This window comes from Electrona antarctica (genome assembly GCF_951216825.1).
Source record: "Electrona antarctica genome assembly, chromosome: 8".
In the NCBI taxonomy this organism is placed as follows: domain Eukaryota; kingdom Metazoa; phylum Chordata; class Actinopteri; order Myctophiformes; family Myctophidae; genus Electrona; species Electrona antarctica.
Window position 1 is genome coordinate 786,774 of NC_136789.1, and position 18,227 is coordinate 805,000.

Here is an 18,227-nt window from a genome sequence, read left to right on the forward strand (position 1 = left end):
CTAGTGAGCTCCGTCCAGGCCGTGGAGCTGCTGCATGCTGCTCTTCTCTCGCCACTGCAGGGCCATTTATAGGCCTTGACTGACCCCTCCCTTCTGGCCTCGGTTTTGGTTCACTGTTTGTGCACCCATGTACACACACAAAAACATGAACACACACGCACGCACGTCCACACGCATGCGTGCGCGCGCACGCACGCACGCACCCACGCACGCACGCACGCACGCACGCATGCACGCACACACACACACACACACACACACACACACACACACACACACACACACACACACACGCAAACAGATCCTGCCAACACACTGATCCTTCTAGAACGATGATGTCAACTGTTTATCCCTCCATCTCTCTCTCTCTCTCTCTCTCTCTCTCTCTCTCTCTCTCTCTCTCTATCTATCTGTCTGTTTGTCTGTCTAGCTGTCTCTCTCAGTGATATGAGTTTACATTGGCCAGGGATAATGCTGATGCCCCTCGGATCACCTCCCAGGAAATACTCCCGTCTGGGACTCTGCCTGTGTGTACGAATGGTTGCATGCATGCATGCATGCGCGCGCGTGTTTGAAGCATGGTTATGGTTGCCAAAGCATTAGCCGTCTAGGCCAGAAGCTTTGGATTTGTGTGTGGTGGATGTCCGGTAGAATGGGAACTGATGAGTTTGTATGGTGCAGTATTATCTTTTCTCTATGAGCTCAGTTGATAACTATGACAGGCTGTTTTCAAACTTGTTCAACAGACATGCATGGCCATGCATGCATTTGGTCAAGGGCGTTGAATATGATTTTGACCGTGTGACCTTAAGTTATGTTTTTATTGTTGTCTAAATGTCTACACTTTAATATGGCTACACCATAGGGCGGCCCATGCAAACAAGAACCAATGCAACTCCTTGCAACTGACATTGGGATTAATGGTTTCATGCTCTCAACCTTTTGGTTGCAAGGAGTTGCATGGCGAATCATGGGTGCGGTTTGGGTCTTATATACACTCAGAAATATGAGTGGTTTAAGGTAAATGTATAAGAAGGACTCCTGGGGGACTTTTGATTGATTGATTGAAATATTTATTAACAGTTTGCAGAATTACAGTACATTTCAAGCACAACTCAATACAAAGACTGTTAACTGTGAGTGGACGACCCAATAAAGCATTACACTTGTTTACAAGAGGGTCCACCTTGTTCAATTCATCAAAAACCTTGAATACCACTGTGAAAACCTCCATCCTCCATCAAAAAAATACTTTTATATAGTATAGTATTAGTAGGCCTATATAGTGTACCAGGCAGCAGTCCCACCTGTAGTGTCCCCACCCATGCCTTGAATGTGCGTGTGTGTGGTCTACTGGTCTTATGTGATGGTTACTAGCTTGATTTAGACTCTCGATTTTGACATTTTCAATCCAAGTCCATCCCCCTGTGGTGTACATTGCACAAGAACTCCGGCAGCCTCTCTAACATTCTTTTGGGGAATCACGCATCAGGTACAGCACCTTTATATTTTGTTTTTGTACGGTAGCGTCGGTAGGCCTATATGTTCGGTGTTGCAGCAACATATCAGCTAGCAGCAACAGAAGAGGATTTAGAGTAGACTCTCGACTCGTAGATTGAAAATGTCAACGAGAGTCTCTAGGCTAAGAAATTACCATCGGATCATTTCGGGATGGAATTTGACCATGTGCGCGTTCGTGCATGTGATAGCCACTCCCACAGTAGCAGTAGCGTTGTAACTTGTTACCATGCCAACCCGCCTTCCCTCGCCAGTCGCCATGGTGTAGTTTTGCTACTCGCTGGTTAGAACAAAAACGAACAAAAATGGGGACAGAAATGAACCTTCCTGCTTCGTATTACGGCGAACTTGATGAAAGGAACCCAGTTATTTTAGCGTTCAAAAAGGAGATTAATGTGTTCTTCATACTTATGAAAAGGGTTACCTCGGCGCCCACTCGGGATAACAGCTGCTATGTGAAGGGGTATGTTTTCAATTAGCGTTACTTCATTTAATATTAAGCAACACAATTTATTGTCCGAGAACCGTAAGGAAATAGCCTAACTAAAGACATACTTGTATATTGTAAACGATACAAGTGATAACAGCTAGATAAACTGGTTTGAAATTGAGCTTTACTAGAGTAACCTGTAGAAAGTTGAAAGTATAGTGATTCTACTGTTTGCCCTCAGAGGGCGCTGTGGGATTGAATTGGCCTCACTCCCTTCAAAATGGTCTTCAATAGACCTACATGTTTCTTGTTGTTATTATTAGTTTGAGTCTGACCCCCTCCTTTATAGCTCTATGGTCTGACCATGTTCACCTGTCCTGACTCCTGATTGTTGTCACTGTTTGCTATGGACCCTTTTCACAGCAAACATTTTTATTTGTATTAAAAACACAGCTAAATGTAATAATAGCATTAATTGTGGGGGACGTGTTTCTCAACCATGTAATATCAAGTGTGACTATTGTGTGTAACCTAATTTCTGTTGTGCAGAAATAAACAAGGCCTTGCACTTCTGATGCTCTGAGAGCATTTTTAAACACTGCACAAAACTGCATGAATGTGAATTGTCATAAACTGTCTTTTTTTGCTAATTCAAAGGATTAAAATCCTATCAGAGGTACAGAGCAAGTATAGACATCGACTTCCTCCCAAGGTGTTTGAGGAGAACATACTAAGAATCGCTGATTATCTCTTTGGTATAAAGGTAACCAGATAGCAGCTACACGAAATTGTACGGATGCATTTTTAAACTCAGAATTAAATTAACCGACTCAGGGATTTGACCAATTGTACCGTATTTGTTTCACCGCCCCCTAGTGTTACCAGCTAGCTTTGTGGCAGGGCTACAGCCTCCACCTGAAGTGCTACAGCCCAGTGAATGTAGCTGACATCACAGATGTGCAACAGTTCATGGACTGCTTCTTCCCAGAAGGGTTTGACACACACCAAGATATGAGCATGAAGGTACAGCCCCCCCCCTCTCTCTCTGTATACTGATATATTGGTTCTTCCTTTGGGGTTAAAAAGAAAAGAGCCCCAGGGGCCACAACCCACAACACATTTGACACGATGATAATTTCGGCCAAGTTCAGCTGTGTTCGTGGCCTACACAGACAAATATTCACAAACAAATGCACTAAGCAATGCATACACAAGTATAGAGTATTCAGACAAGCCATATCCACCTTTCCTAACTAGGTTACATTGTGTGTGTGTGTGTGTGTGTGTGTGTGTGTGTGTGTGTGTGTGTGTGTGTGTGTGTGTGTGTGCGTGCGTGCGTGCGTGCGTGCGTGCGTGCGTGCGTGCGTGTGTGTGTGTAGTTCCGTGCACTGCAGGGCTACTTCCTGTGTATGTTTGAGCTGGAGAAGCGGTCTGGTGTCCTGAACCAGGAGGGCCTCAGCAGACTGCTCCGTGTTCTGGACTTAATCCGGATCACAATGCAGGCCTTTCAGCCACACGAGCATCTCTGCTGGCAACTATATAATGGTACAATACATCAGTGGTTCTCAACCTTTTCAGGCCACGACCCCCCAAAATAATCATATTTGAACTGGGGACCCTGGGAAGGGTAGGGTGGGGACCCTGAACCCTACGAACTGGGGACCCCCCACCCTACAAACACTTGGAATTGTAGGAGTCAAGGAGTACCGTAAGGCATTACATTTGGTTTGACTCGGTTCCACAGATAGAAATTGTGAAAATAGCCGATCTATAAGCGTTGCGAGGCGTTGTGAGCTTGTAGATCAGTTATTTGTGCCTCCCCCTGGGGGTCCCGACCCACAGGTTGAGAACCACTGCTATACAGTACATCTCACTCAGCATGGGGTTTGTAAGTTGGTACTGATTTGCTTTGCATAGTTTTGAACATAATGCTGCATAATCCACACTGTGGTGTTGAGTATTAAATGGTTGTAAATTGTGGTTTGAACCCTTCTTTCAGTGCAGGACATCCATATTTTACCAGGATTATCCCCCAGGATCAATACTGTTTACTTTATATCTGTGAAGTTAATCCTTAAGTGGTTATATTTCATCAAAGACCAGAGTTATTAATACATTGTTTGTTCTTCATCATCACTACTACATCAAAATATGTAGTGCAACAAATGGGCAATTTAACTTTATTGTGTTTTACCTGAGAGGGTTTTACCTGTCCCTCTCTGTCATATGTTTTCACTTTCCAGGCTCATTAAACATCTACAACATCTGCCGCTACCTGATGACCATGAGTTGCAGTGCACAGGTTCTGTCTCGACTACAATAACACTTCAATGTCCAGCTTTAAAAAGCAATACATTGCTACAATAACCAGATTGGAAAAATAACACCACACAGTGAAACTCTACATTGAAGCCAGTGACATATAACTGATTGGCAATGGCAGAAATAAGTAGCTATTATAGGGCCCAGGTTGGGGGAACAAAAGAAAACCTTTGTTACATTTTTAATTATTGTCTGTTGTTCTAAGACACTGAAAAAGTATTGTCACTAAGTACACTGAAAGCTGTAAATCATTTTGTAAGGAGAAATAGTTTTCCTCAGTCAGTGTTCACTAACCATTTACCCAAATGGTTTGATAAAGCATTCGAAAGGACCCGGATATGCTATAATAATAAAATCCTTTTGAAACCAGTTATCACACATTAAAGAACGTTTTTCCAGTGCTGATAAATGTATTGAAATGTATAATTTCCTTAACATACTTGAAACCATGAAAACATAGTTAGGGTATAGTCATTCTGTCTGTCTATATGTTCCCCTCCAGGCATTGGAGTACCTGCTTTGGGCCAGTTGCAGTTTAGAAATGTCCGTCCCTCTGATGACAGCCCGCTATGTGCCGTGGAGGGCCACCCTCTATTCTGCTGTCTGCCGGTGTTATTACAACAACCAGGCTGCAGCTCAGGCACAGGTGACACGCACGCACGCACCCACCCACGCACGCACGCACGCACGCACGCACGCACGCACACACACACACACACACACACACATACACAGCCAGCCAGCCAGCCAGCCCAACTGATTTGTGTTTCACCTAATAAGAAAGTGTTAACAAACAATCTTGACATTATTACAGTTATTTTTTCCCATGTAAAATATCACATGTCCTACACTGTGTTAGGTGTTTGCCAAGCGAGCACTGGGGAAAATTAGTGACCTGGCTGGGTTGGAGGAACAGACTGGAACTCTGCTGACCAGTGAGACTAAGAGAGCTTACAAAGAAGCTACTATCAAAGTAAGTAATGAACCCTAATTGCAGTCCCTGTTCTGGGCATGTCATAGTAGGCAAACATGCATTGTGAGTTTGTAGATCGGCTATATATTTTGTGAAGACATTTTGTATAGAAGGAAAAAAGACAGCCAAGTATACAGAACCCTGGGAGACCCAGGCCAATGAAGTATATATACTGTAGGGTTTAGGTGCATGGTTAAATTTAATATTGGGACAGGAAAATGTTGCTGTTCTGTCAACAGTGGTGCTGCTGTTTTGTTCTGCTGTACAGAACTCTAATGGAAAGGTACCTATATGCTGAAAGGAACAAAGAGTATATTCTTGGGCACGGTGGCACAGTTGGTAGTGCTGTCGCCTCACAGCTAGAAGGTCAAACCCCATACCCGAGGTGGGGTTGGCGAAAGGGCCTTTCTGTGTGGAGTTTGCATGTTCTCCCTGTGTCCCCTAGGGTAGGTACCCTCACAAAAAACATGCAGTAATCCTGGACTCTAAACTGCCTCCCCCTGGCCAGCCGGGGTGCCTGATGGAGGGGAAAGGAACTGGTTGGAATAACGTGTTCCTTCCACGTGCTACGTCCAACCAGGGAAACTCCCCCCTGTCAGGTGTAAAGGAGCAACTTGGACACTCAGGCATGAAGGAAGCATGAGTTAAAGTCCGTTGCTCTCCCCATGTCCCCCATATATGGGGACTAGGTTGGCGGAGGGTGTGTAGAGCCCAGGATCACATCAGATAATTGACACAGGGGTGAAAAATGGGTTACAAAATCGTGGGATAAAAAATATTAGAGAAAAAGAAGAATATATTCTTGTAGGTGCAAGGCTCAAAAATACGAAATTGAAAGAAGGAAGTGCCAGCACACAATAAATGTGCACTTCACCTGTTTTATTACCTCTGACGAGACAACGGACACGTTTCGGCCAGGTGGGCCTTCCTCAGCGTTGTTAACGCTGACAACTGACAATATGACAATATGCAAAGCTGACAGTATGCAACATGAAGCATGAACTGATAGGTAATATGCTTGGTGTTTTTTTAGCTGGCTACCATGGTGTTCAAGTGGGCGGTGTTCGAAGCCAGGAGGAGACCCAAAAGCCTCTTCAAAGGCAGACAAAAGACCAACCTGAAGGACATAACATGTGTACGAATGATTATATTTATCATAGTATATTTCATATTTTGACGTTTTGAATGATGTGTGCATGAGCCAATCAGCATCTGCGCTCAGGGCCCTGTAATTGAAAGACGCTGATTGGCTCTTCCACTATTTGGTTTCTGCAAAACGCCCACCCAGTGCTTGGGGCCAGACCGGTCTGCAGAAGACACGATGTGAATTCACACGACCGAGACGGTTTACCAGGCTACATATGTGTACTCTCATGTCACCTTTCCCCTTGCCTTGTGTGTGTAGGTGCCTTGGCCTCGTACCGCCACACAGCACATGTTGACGGAGATGTTTGACTGCAGCGCTGCACAGTTCCTGGCCGTCCTGGAGACTTTGTGGGATAGCGGCAGGCGTCCACTGCAGACTGGGGTCCCAGAGGAGGCAGATCTGCATGAAGTGGTCCTAGAGATCCTGGCATCTGGCATCAGCATACTGTCTGGTGGTTGGTGGAATTTCACCTACTCTACATACGTACAGTATAAAAACACATACACAACCTATACTGTGTATAATGTCAGTTGTCAGGTTTGAAACCGGTTCACCAATCACCACACCCCCAGTCCCCTTACTCTGGCACCCTGGCCCTTTTCCATCAAAATAAACTTTGGTTCTAGAACTGGTTCCGTTCTAGATTCTTGGAACCTTTCCAGGAACCGGCGGCCATTTTTTTGGTTTGTAAGTGTGGTGGTGTAAGGCGTGTGGTGTAAGGCTCTATAGGGACTTATAATGACATACTACTGAATGTAGGGGAAACACTGCTGTGAAACAATAGCCTGGTTAATAAACCAGACCGAATCAGCCGTTGGCAAAACAAAATTGCCTACCAGCGGATTACGGTCTGGCGAGGCTCAGTAGCACGCCTCTTTCCTACAACCGAGAACAGGTTGGACCAATCGGGACACGGTATGCAATATGGGCGGGCTTTGGTACAGTGACGTTCAATGCTTGAGACTTTTGACTGACAGTAGCTCTGACCAATTGCGTCAAAGAGAAAATGTTTGAACCCGCCCCCCGGGAAATGAAATCCAAGTGGAGCCAGCCCAGACTAATATACCGCGACAGTGTTGTGTGATATTAGTCTGGTTTATTAGCCAGGCTAGTGAAACAATGCTTATCAATGTGAGGAATGGACAGCCAAGCCTGAGTATGCCAAAGATTAACTGATGAAGTATTATATCACACTCACAATTCATACACTTGCTCTGTCTGTTTTAATGCCAAATATAATACTATGTCACACAACGGTGTCACTTTATTGCTGACAAAAACCGATGTTCAAGCTAAGTTATAAGCTTCAAGATCTATCCTTTTCGGCAAGAGTTGTGTGATCATGGAGTCTAAATAGCTACTCCAAAATGTCCTCTTTTTATTGCATGTGATGTACATGTGATTTGCAAGACACAAATTAATCTGTGATTCACACGACTTCATGAAATAATTGGTCCTCCCTCTTTTTCTTTGTTTTTACAAATGCACGTTGTGCTCAGGATCAGGAAGTGGTATGGAGCGAGGGAGTGATGATGACAGCCTGCCCACATGTCTCAGAGCACTGACACCAACAGGCACTCTAATGGAGTTAGCTGTCTCAGGTTAGTCACAATTTATGCCACGCCCAAATTCTGGGTCAGACATGCCCAAATATCGGGTCCATGATGTGTCTTAAAAGTGTCTTTAGAATTTACAATTACAATTACAATTTAGGCATTTAGCAGACGCTCTTAATCCAGAGCGACTTACATTAAGCAAGAACAAAAAGCATGGGAATACATCACATATATAAACAGCATTTATCAAGAAACATGCGTAAGCTAAGAACGTAACTAGAACATATCTATATATAATGACACTATACATATAAGCTATACATATATATTATACTATGCTGTACTGTTATTGTGCTGTCTACATGACATGCTATAAGTCTGTTTCAAATGCTATCTAAGTCTAAAAAAGTGCTGTCTAAGGGGGTAGGGTAAGTGCTATGGGCCATGGTGGAGTCTGAAAAGGTGGGTTTTCAAACTACGGCGGAAGATCGGGAGTGATGCTGCAGTTCTGATTGCAACGGGAAGTGCATTCCACAGTTTTGGGGCCAGAAGGGAGAAGAGTTTGGGACGTGTGGAGCGTTGTCCCGGCGTTTTTAGTGAGGGTACTTCCAGCTTCCCTGCGTTGGCTGATCTGAGTGCTCGGGAGGGTTTGTAGGGTTCAATCATGCTTGCAAGATATGGGGGAGCCATACCTTTGGTTGCTTTAAATGCCAGCATCAGAGTTTTGTATTCTGTGCGGGCAGCGACCGGGAGCCAGTGCAGGGAGCGGAGCAGGGGGGAAACAAGTGAGAATTTTGGCTGGTTGAAGACCAAGCGAGCTGCGGCATTTTGGATCAGTTGGAATGAACACTAGGACACACCCACATGTTGTTTCCTGTACGTGTATTTGTTGCTGTGTTTCCAGGAGGGAACAGGGTGCCATACTTGTCTGCAGTGAGGTTCATTAAGCTGCTCTTTCACTATGAGCAGTGGGAGAGCTTTACTGCACTGGCCAGGCAACTGCTGCAGGTGTTGGCTGTGAGTACCACGCACGCACGCACGCACGCACGCACGCACGCACGCACACACGCACGCACGCACGCACGCACGCACGCACGCACGCACGCACGCACACACTCACACACACATTTAAATCTGTGTGTCTGTGTGTGTGTGTGTGTGTGTGTGTGTGTGTGTGTGTGTGTGTGTGTGTGTGTGTGTGCGTGTGCGTGTGCGTGTGTGCGTTGTGCGTGTGCGTGTGTGTTTGTGTTTGTGCATGCTCGCGTGTGTTCGTGCGTGTCAGAGTGCAGAGGGTCCATTCTTTAAGAAGGCAGAGCAGGAGCTTACTTTGCTCGACGCGTTTGAAAGTCTCCAGGCCTCACAGAGGACTCGCCTTAGAGAGGACACCATGACCATTGGTAAAGCTCATACAGTACATACTGTGAAACCAGCTACAGGTATTTATTATGTCTTTCAGGCTCATATTTCTGTAGTTAAGACATGTCTTAGACCCAAAGATGTTTAGGTAGATTTCCTATGAATCTAACCAGGACAGTAGAGGTAGGAGCCTGAGGGCACAGAGATGGCATAATGTGCATCTTGTATTATCTGCAGGGTAGCTGTTCTCAAACCTTTTCATGTCAATCACCCCCAAAATAATATGCATTTGGCCGCAGACCCCCATCTTGCCAGGGACCCCCAGAAGAGAATATTTGTGTAAAAAGAATGCTATTTTTAAAAAGAAATTGTAAAAAGCTCACATCGCGACATTCGTGACGCGCTGTGAGGTTATAGATCTGCTATTTTTGAATAGCCAACCTGAAACAAAAATATGGATAAAGTGGTTAAAATGATTGTGATGCTATATTAATCAAATTTTGCTGGGTACCCCTTGGAAGCCGCTGTGTTAGTGAACCCTCTGCCAACTGTGTCACTGTCATTATACTGTTACTGTACTGTATGTCTACAAGGTGAGGTGCCTCTAATGTCATACTGTACTGGGTGTGTCCCTCACCCATGACGTTGGAGCAAAAGAGCCAGTCTGAGTAAATAATGGTATTAATGGTCAATATTGTACTGTGGTTGTTTTCAACAGATAAAGACAAGACGCAGACCCCCGTAAGCGATGAGTTCATTTGTGTGGTTGACACCCTTCACAAGTCTGTCTGTAGCACTGCTAAGGTCAGCCTGTCTCTGTCTCTGTGTGTGTGTGTGTGTGTGTATGTGTGTGTGTGTGTGTGTGTGTGTGTGTGTGTGTGTGTGTGTGTGTGTGTGTGTGTGTGTGTGCGTGTGCGTGTGCGTGCGTGTATGCATTCATGCATTCATGCATGTGCACGTAAGGACCTTCTAAATTCCCTCAAAGAAATGAAAATAAGAAAAAGGAAGGTCCATGAACGATGGGATACGTTATTCTTGCTGCTTAGCACCAGGATGACAGTATGTTCCACTTTAGAGTATTACAATTGGGTACAGGGATACCCATAACTCCGCCGACATCCCGTTAGTCCGTTAGGGTTAGTAATGCACGAGTCGGACCAACACACCGTCGGAACAATGAGCTGTCGGACTAATGACACAGCACCTTTGGGTACAACAATTTATGCATTTTTGGTATGATGTAATATAGATATTTTCATCCCTACAGGAAGAAAAGCTAAATAGCTTTTGTGTGCAAGTGTGTCTGTAGAGTACAAGTCCACATCTATGCCTTCTTGTGGTGTGTATCCGTGTCCAGGGGGTGCAGCCAGACTCAAACCTTGTAGTGGACCTGGTGTTGTTCCTGTGGTCCAAGATGAAGGGAGTGTTTCAACACCCAGGCAAGCAGGAGGTTTGTCACGAGGTACGGCTGCTGGGAGAAGTTGCCAAATCTTATGTTGTCTTTAACCAATTACACCCTATAGACTAAGTAAACTGGACCTGTAATCTTCACAATATTATATATTCGGAGTTGATTTATTATATTTATTTAAAGCAGCCAGAAGAATATTTGTCTGACTTTTCCAGCAATACATATAGCATACCACACTATAAAACTATTTATCAATGTATTTATGTGTGTATTTTCAGTGGATATGGTGCCTGTCTACATTGTGCGAGGTGTCCTTCACATGCAACCTGGCAACCGTTGACCACATGGCGATGGCGGAGATGACGCTCAGACTTGCCATGCTGTTAGAGAGTGCTGCTGATTGCAACACTCATACACCCAGCACAGGTAAGAAATACACACACACACACACACACACACACACACACACACACACACACACACACACACACACACACACACACACACACACACACACACACACACACACACACACACACACACACACACACACACACACACACACAGTATATTGTTGTATCTTGTTGACTAACCATTGCCCTACACACACGGCAACATACGGCCCAAGGTTCGTCGGACCCAGTACTTAACCATCTCCAGTGGCGTGCACAGATAGACACTAGGGTGCTAGAGCACCACCTGCCCTTGCCCTCTGGACAGCATGTGCCCTTTTTTTGTACAGTGTACAGTATGTGGACCATGGTGACATTGATCAATTCATGATTAAAAAAAGCTTCTAGGCCTGGGCCGTGGCTCAGCGGTCCAGGCACCTTGGCTGGTAATCCAGTCTGGCAGTGTGCCGCAGGTTCGACTCCCGATCCTGACGGCCTTTACTGCATGTCACTCCCCCATCTCTCTCCCCATTTCCTGTCAGCCTACTGTCTGTCCCTCTATAAAAAATATAAAATAAAGGCGGAAGCTGGAAAAAAAACATTACAACAAAAAAAAATAAGCTTCTAATATATTATTTATGCCCCAAAATCTATAAATCTCAAACTATTAAGGCAACCGGCCGGTTCCACGCGCTGCACAAGGTGCCCTTTTTTCACGTTAGCACCAGCCCCTCTAAACTGCACGCCACTCTCAATCCGGCCCTCAAAGTCCTTAAAGAAATCTACATCTTAAAAGGCAGCAATTTTTCAACTCCTTTTCTTAAAAGGAGTCCTAATTTAGACTTATTAATTATTAGTTATTAATATGTATGTACCATTTGAGCACATACCATTATCTGCATTTCATATTCCATCTGTATGTACTCAAATGTTAAATATTTGTAATGTAGCAGTGACACAGTCTGCCATGGATCCATGGTCTCTGTCAGGTCAGGTAGGTTATTGTGGCAGAGCAATGTTCGGGATTTGGCAATCAGGATGGAACAGGAAAAATCGGACTATAGAGATTTGTTTACAGATTTGCGCTCCACCTCAACATTCCATCTCCCAGAGGTCTAGCGCATTGAAACAGGGATAGACTCCTGCACCCTGGCTGATACCGACAATTGGGCCTCATGCGCCAACCGTTCTTAAGAAGTTCTTAAGAGGAAATTTGTTCTTAGACCCACTTAGGAAGTTTTTAAGAAGGTTTTGGGATCCCTCAATGTTTTCTTAGCTGTAATTTGTTCGTAGGTAAGAACAGAATCTACGCACACTGTGGAGCACTCTTAGGGTGCCTTTTTTGTTCTTAAGTGCAATCTGAAAACAAAGGAAAAACAGCGCCCTCTGCATGATGCTCAAAGTTTGGTCTGAGGACCTCAAAGGGTCCTTGAGGAAGTTCCAGGCAGTCCACGGCAAAATATGGAACATTTTACCACTTTAATCCCATTTTATACTTTGATAATAGCCAATCTACAAGCTCACAAACGTGTCCCATTACTGCCCATTTTGAGCTTGTAGATCGGCTATTTTCGAAACATTTTGATAAATCTTCAAAACATTTCCCTAGCAGAAAATATTTTCATATGGGGGTCTGCAGAATGCATGTCAATTTGGGGGTCCTTGACATGAAAATGTTTGAGAACCACTGGTTTAGACTTTACAACCCAACCCAAACAAACACACCATACCCACCACATAACCCCCACCCCACCCGCCATCATCCCCCCCCTTTACACCCCCACCCCGTATACCAACAGCCACCACCTCCATTTTCCTGTAAGCTTCCTACCTGCTAGCCCCCCTATCCCACCCCTTGCACCACGATATCACCCTCAACACCCCTATTTCCTCACCATTACATACCAAGCAGTTGCTGCCTTAAAGCCCCTCCATATCCATGCACCCTCCAGTGCTAACATGTTTTATATCCACTACTATCCACTACTTCTGAACATGACATATGGATAATATGATAATTTCAGCAAATTTACATTGATGTCTAGTGGTGAAAGTTGACTATTGTGAGATAAATAATAAAATACATTCATGAATATTGAAAATATTGAAATATTGAAAATATGAACATTTCTGTTCACTTCAGTACCTCCACACCACAGTACTATTGCTTTTTAATGTTTGGAGTCTGGTGTTCCACCATATTTAGACTTTAGTTTAGGTATTCTTGACTTCACTCAACTTTATTTCTGTGTATGAGGTCCTGTGATTTCTGTGTGCTGAAATCACACACAGGTGTGACTGCAGGCAAGGCCATGGAGTCATGCAAAAAAACACCCACCTGGGTAAAACACAGGTAGGAAAGTGAATTCCCAATGCCTTATATGGGATTGGTGGGGCGGTTCCCTATGGTAATTAGGATGCTAATTAGGATATTTGGGGCGTCTACCTATGATAATTTGAATGAACTGGCACACCCCTTCAAGTTACGAGGATTTGGATTCATCATCATAAGAACATGCTTACGAACAATTCTGCCTACTTAAGAACGTTTCATGAATCTGACTGGACTTCACTTAGGAATTCACTTAGGAAGAAATGTAAGAGGAAAAGTTAGGAACTTATTGGCGCATGAGGCCCACAATAAGCCTCTCTGATTTACTTACTTACTTACTTACTTACTTACTTACTTACTTACTTACTTACTTACTTACTTACTATAATGTGATACAGCACAGCTTCTATCAAATTCCTGCAGTTTTAACATAATTCAGCACTATGTTGCAAGTTTCAATTCAATAACACAATGAGTGGCCCTTCACTCACTTTATCAAAGTCAATATGGCCCCCTGAAAAGAAATAGCTGCCCATCTCTGCCCTAACAGTAATGGTTGTTCCCGTGTTATCTTTCCTGTCTAAAAGCCAACAAAGACGAGGATGTGGAGCCCAGTACTTTCTCTCTTCTTAAGGTACTGTAACAGGTGGTTTGGGAGGACATTTTTTATACAGTTCAGTGATGGTGGGTGGCATTGATTCTCATTTGTCTTCTAATGGTTTTCCACCGTTCAGAAACCCAGTGAGGGTTTCTTGCAGACAGTGTGTGAGGTGGTGGAGAGGGCTGACGAGGCTCTGGGGAGAGCCTGGTCCAGGCTGCTACCCCAGGACGGCTCGGCCATTGCTGACCCCGCCTTCATACAGGTGAGCTACTCAGCTGTGGCTGAGGAAACTGTCTATACAAATACAAAACTATAGTGTAAAAGCAATCATAATAGTGAAAGAAAAGAAATACCTAAACATTAACAGTAAAATACCTTGCAACAATACAGTTTTATATTGCACCGTATATTAACAAATAAAATCACATAATACCTTCAGCATTCCATTAAAGCAGCAGTATTTTATTGCACTTCATAAAAACGTATCTAATTTAAATATTAATTTGTATTTTTGAGAGAGAGAATATTAGTGAGACATGTAACTCTGATTCATGTGTGTAGACAGCGTTTTTCTCTCTATTAAAATAATTCACAGAGGGTAAGGGTAATGCCTAGAATTACTGTATCTCAGTTTGAATCAATAGGGATTTTAAATGCAGGCCTGTTTTGCACGCCTCACATTCTGCACAGCAACTGTGTTTTTGCCTCTGGATGGATATTGTGTTCAATCCTGTAATATTATCCTAATATTATTTTGTTATGTTCTATAATGCCAGTCATTAGTTCAGTCAGCAGAATCACGCATGCATTCGGAGATAACAAGGTCACATATTTCTCCAAACCTCTGGTCCCTCCCAGAAATGTAAACCACGCAACGCCTCCGTGCCACCTTCTCCCATGGCATCACTGGCAGAGGGAAATGCAGGGGATGGGGTAGAGGAGCAGGAAGCCGCGGCAGAGTCAGAGGCTAAAAGTCCCAACCGCACCACCGTGTCACCGCCTCTACTCCTGGTGGCCTTGGATCTCCACCTACAACTGGTCAACATCTACCACAGGGTCAGCCTCAAGCTTCTACATCTCAGCCCAGCAGGTCAGTCATCATGATCACCCTGCCAGTCTGACCCGCTAACTGGATTGGATTTCAACAGAAAATTGTGTGTCTAATTATCCTGAGAGATGGTTTTCCTGTTTGCTGGTCAGATTTAACAGAGGCTGAGCTGTTGGGTGGCATTGGGAAGAACAAGGCATCCAAAGTTCTCTTCCTGATCCAGAACGCCTTGCTGCTCCACGACGACATGGATCCAAACAGCAGCTTCAAGTCTAAGAGACTACTAGAGGTAAACACTGCATTTTGTTTGTTGTGGGCAACATTCCCTTTCCTCAAATAATGGTTTGACAATCTGGATGCATCCATTTGTTTATTGCTTAAAAAAAAGTAAATGGTGCATTTATATAGCAATTTTTAGCCTAAGTGTTTTACGTAGATTGTGCATTACAGTCATTCACCATAATAATGTGATGCGTTGTGAGCTCATGAATCAGCTATTTTCTCTACTTCAATTTTAATAACGTTTTAATATTATGTGCTACTTTTGTATGAATCCAAATTTATTTCGATGCCAAATCTTGACACCTTAGGAGTAGTTTTTCCACCACAATAGTGGGTGCCATATATTGTTTTATTCAGGGCCGCCAAAAACCTGACGGTTCTCCTGCCCTCACCAGGAGGCCCTGCTCCTGCTAGAGAAAGCTGGTTCAGAGGAGAGGAAGCTGTATAGCTGCAGGCCCTCCACAAAGCAACCTCCGTCCAGTACATATAAAAACAAGGATCGGGGGAAGAGAGAAGCCGGAGACAAACCTCCACCCTGCCCCGTCCTTCTCTTCCGTGGTAGCCACTCATTGACCTTTGCCCCGGCGCCGTACCTGCCAGAAGTACAGGTCAGGTTTGCTTTTGCTTTTTTTTGCCTAAAGTAATAATTGCTGATGTGTGTGAGTTATATACAGTTTAACAGGGGTTCTACCCAAATTGATGTATTTGACTGTGTAAATATTTTGTGGCAGGCACCCCCATAGTTAGTTAGTTATAGTTACTTTATTGACACAAAGGTTTTTGATTATTGTTTGGACCCAATGTTTTATAAATGTAATGTATACAACATTGGGTCCAAACAATAATCAAAAACTCATGAATAAAAACTTTAACTATAGGTACAATACACAGCACAAAATCAGGCAGGCATGTAGCATAATTATGCAAAGGTTCCTCTGTTAGTGCCCACAAAGAGTGAGCTTGAGCTCACTACACTACACTTGTGTCCATATTTCACTCTGATGTCTTGTGTCAAGTTGTGTGAGGGGACACACCAGTATGTTCGTTTTGTATACCAGTCTCACATTGACAAATACGCTGCCCATGGTGGTATGCGACTCCATCTTCCCATTTCCACACGCAGTCTATGAGCGGACAACCGAAACCGTGTAAAGGTTATCCTCTAATGTGGATAAAACTGTTGCTGGACTCCACTTTGAGAACCACTGCTATATAAACCTCCTTCTTAGAACAGAGAATTGTCTCTGTGACATTCATGGTAGATCATTAATAAATGATGAATAGTTCATTAAATACATTCATGTTTTGCTGGTCTTGTTTCTTCCCAGGTGTGTTGGTACCAGATCTGCTCGCGGGTATCAGAAGGTGCAAATGTGAAGGTCCGCCTGGGAGACTGTAGCCTGCAGGGCACTGGTGATATGGTATATAGTAGTCCAAAGTACACTGCAACGTCATCTAGTACAGTGTTTCTAAACCAAGGACCCCAACTTTGATATGCATTATTAAGGGTCCATTTCATGTGTGTGTGTGTGTGTGTGTGTGTGTGTGTGTGTGTGTGTGTGTGTGTGTGTGTGTGTGTGTGTGTGTGTGTGTGTGTGTGTGTGTGTGTGTGTGTGTGTGTGTGTGTGTGTGTGTGTGTGTGTGTGTGTGTGTGTGTGTGACTGTGTGCGTGTGTATGTGCGTGCGTGTGCGTGTGCATGCCAGGTGCCCGTCGTATCTGGTGGTTGTGAGCTGAGAGTAGAGGGACTGAAGCCCAACCAGAAGTATGTGTTTGCTGTAGCGGCCTACGACAACCAGGGCAAGCTGGTGGGGAACAGCATAGGAGAGACCACACCCCCCGTCCTGGCCTCCCTGCCACTGCCACTGCTCAGCATCTGGGCTCACCTGGCACAGGTACATCAAACTAATGGACAATAACAACAAACTTGTGTTATATAACTTAAATTTATTTTTTATCAGAATATATAAACTATTCAAAATAACTACAAACAGACAAAAACATCATAATTATGTTACAGATGATGATGAAAATGACCATAGAACCATAGAAATACAGAGGGCATGAAAATGATGTTTGATGTCGGCATCCCACAAAGCATTTCCACATCGTGGCAAAACGTTAACCATCAGCATCTATGGTTGTTGTCTACTAATGCCAAGTCCAGATCGGGAACCTTTCATATTATTACAAAACAAGATTTCAAAATAAGATTTATTCATAAACGTATTTCTTTCAGAGAAAACACATTTGCCATGACAGAGTTTGGTTGTGTTCCCCATCCATCACTGTGGTAACATCTTCCCTCTGAAAGGCTGCGTTTAAAACGGAGCAGCACGCCGTGGCGAAGAAGGCCTGCCAGGAGCTGTGGAGCCATTACACTCACCACAGCAAAGCCTGCTCCCATTACACCCAGGACCAGGACACACTCGCCCTCACAGGGTGAGCAAGTCTCTCTCTCTCTCTCTCTCTCTCTCTCTCTCTCGCTCTCACTCGCTTGCTCGCACGCACGCACACACATGCACACACACACACACACACCAAGCATCATCCCTTGTCTCAGCTCCATCTTTCTGGTTGGTCGTGCAGGCTGTGTGTGCAGACGATGCAGCGTTCCTCCCCCGTCCTCCTCCAGCTGTTTCTGGCCTCCGTGCTCATGGAGACAGAGATCAACGTCCAGCAGGGGGTGCTGTACTGTGACTCAGTGGGTGGACTGCACATCTGGGCACAGGTAACACTGGAGCTCTGTGTCTTTAACCAATTGAACGCGTAGCTCAATACATCAGGGTTCTTAATTTGAGGGGGTTCCAAATGGATCCTTACATTCTGTAACTCTTGAGTGTACAACTGGAACCATCATG

At 44.3% G+C, this 18,227-nt stretch overlaps 1 protein-coding gene across 1 annotated transcript in view; it reads left to right on the plus strand.

The window, feature by feature from the left end:
- Positions 1-1,835: 1,835 nt before the first annotated feature.
- The window catches only part of cfap54 (cilia and flagella associated 54), a gene marked incomplete at its 5' end in the record, with an annotated part of 67,688 nt that continues 51,296 nt past the window's right edge, over positions 1,836-18,227 (plus strand). Inside the window, 24 exons of the mRNA XM_079507383.1 lie at positions 1,836-1,981; positions 2,606-2,711; positions 2,825-2,971; positions 3,328-3,493; positions 4,192-4,250; positions 4,773-4,916; positions 5,130-5,243; positions 6,277-6,378; positions 6,649-6,844; positions 7,890-7,991; positions 8,851-8,963; positions 9,229-9,343; positions 10,021-10,106; positions 10,660-10,764; positions 10,992-11,139; positions 14,025-14,071; positions 14,172-14,300; positions 14,897-15,128; positions 15,239-15,375; positions 15,764-15,976; positions 16,697-16,789; positions 17,073-17,261; positions 17,681-17,808; positions 17,956-18,097. Of these exons, the coding sequence (XP_079363509.1) occupies positions 1,836-1,981; positions 2,606-2,711; positions 2,825-2,971; positions 3,328-3,493; positions 4,192-4,250; positions 4,773-4,916; positions 5,130-5,243; positions 6,277-6,378; positions 6,649-6,844; positions 7,890-7,991; positions 8,851-8,963; positions 9,229-9,343; positions 10,021-10,106; positions 10,660-10,764; positions 10,992-11,139; positions 14,025-14,071; positions 14,172-14,300; positions 14,897-15,128; positions 15,239-15,375; positions 15,764-15,976; positions 16,697-16,789; positions 17,073-17,261; positions 17,681-17,808; positions 17,956-18,097 (3,159 nt within the window). The remainder of the gene's footprint in view (positions 1,982-2,605; positions 2,712-2,824; positions 2,972-3,327; positions 3,494-4,191; positions 4,251-4,772; positions 4,917-5,129; positions 5,244-6,276; positions 6,379-6,648; positions 6,845-7,889; positions 7,992-8,850; positions 8,964-9,228; positions 9,344-10,020; positions 10,107-10,659; positions 10,765-10,991; positions 11,140-14,024; positions 14,072-14,171; positions 14,301-14,896; positions 15,129-15,238; positions 15,376-15,763; positions 15,977-16,696; positions 16,790-17,072; positions 17,262-17,680; positions 17,809-17,955; positions 18,098-18,227) is intronic.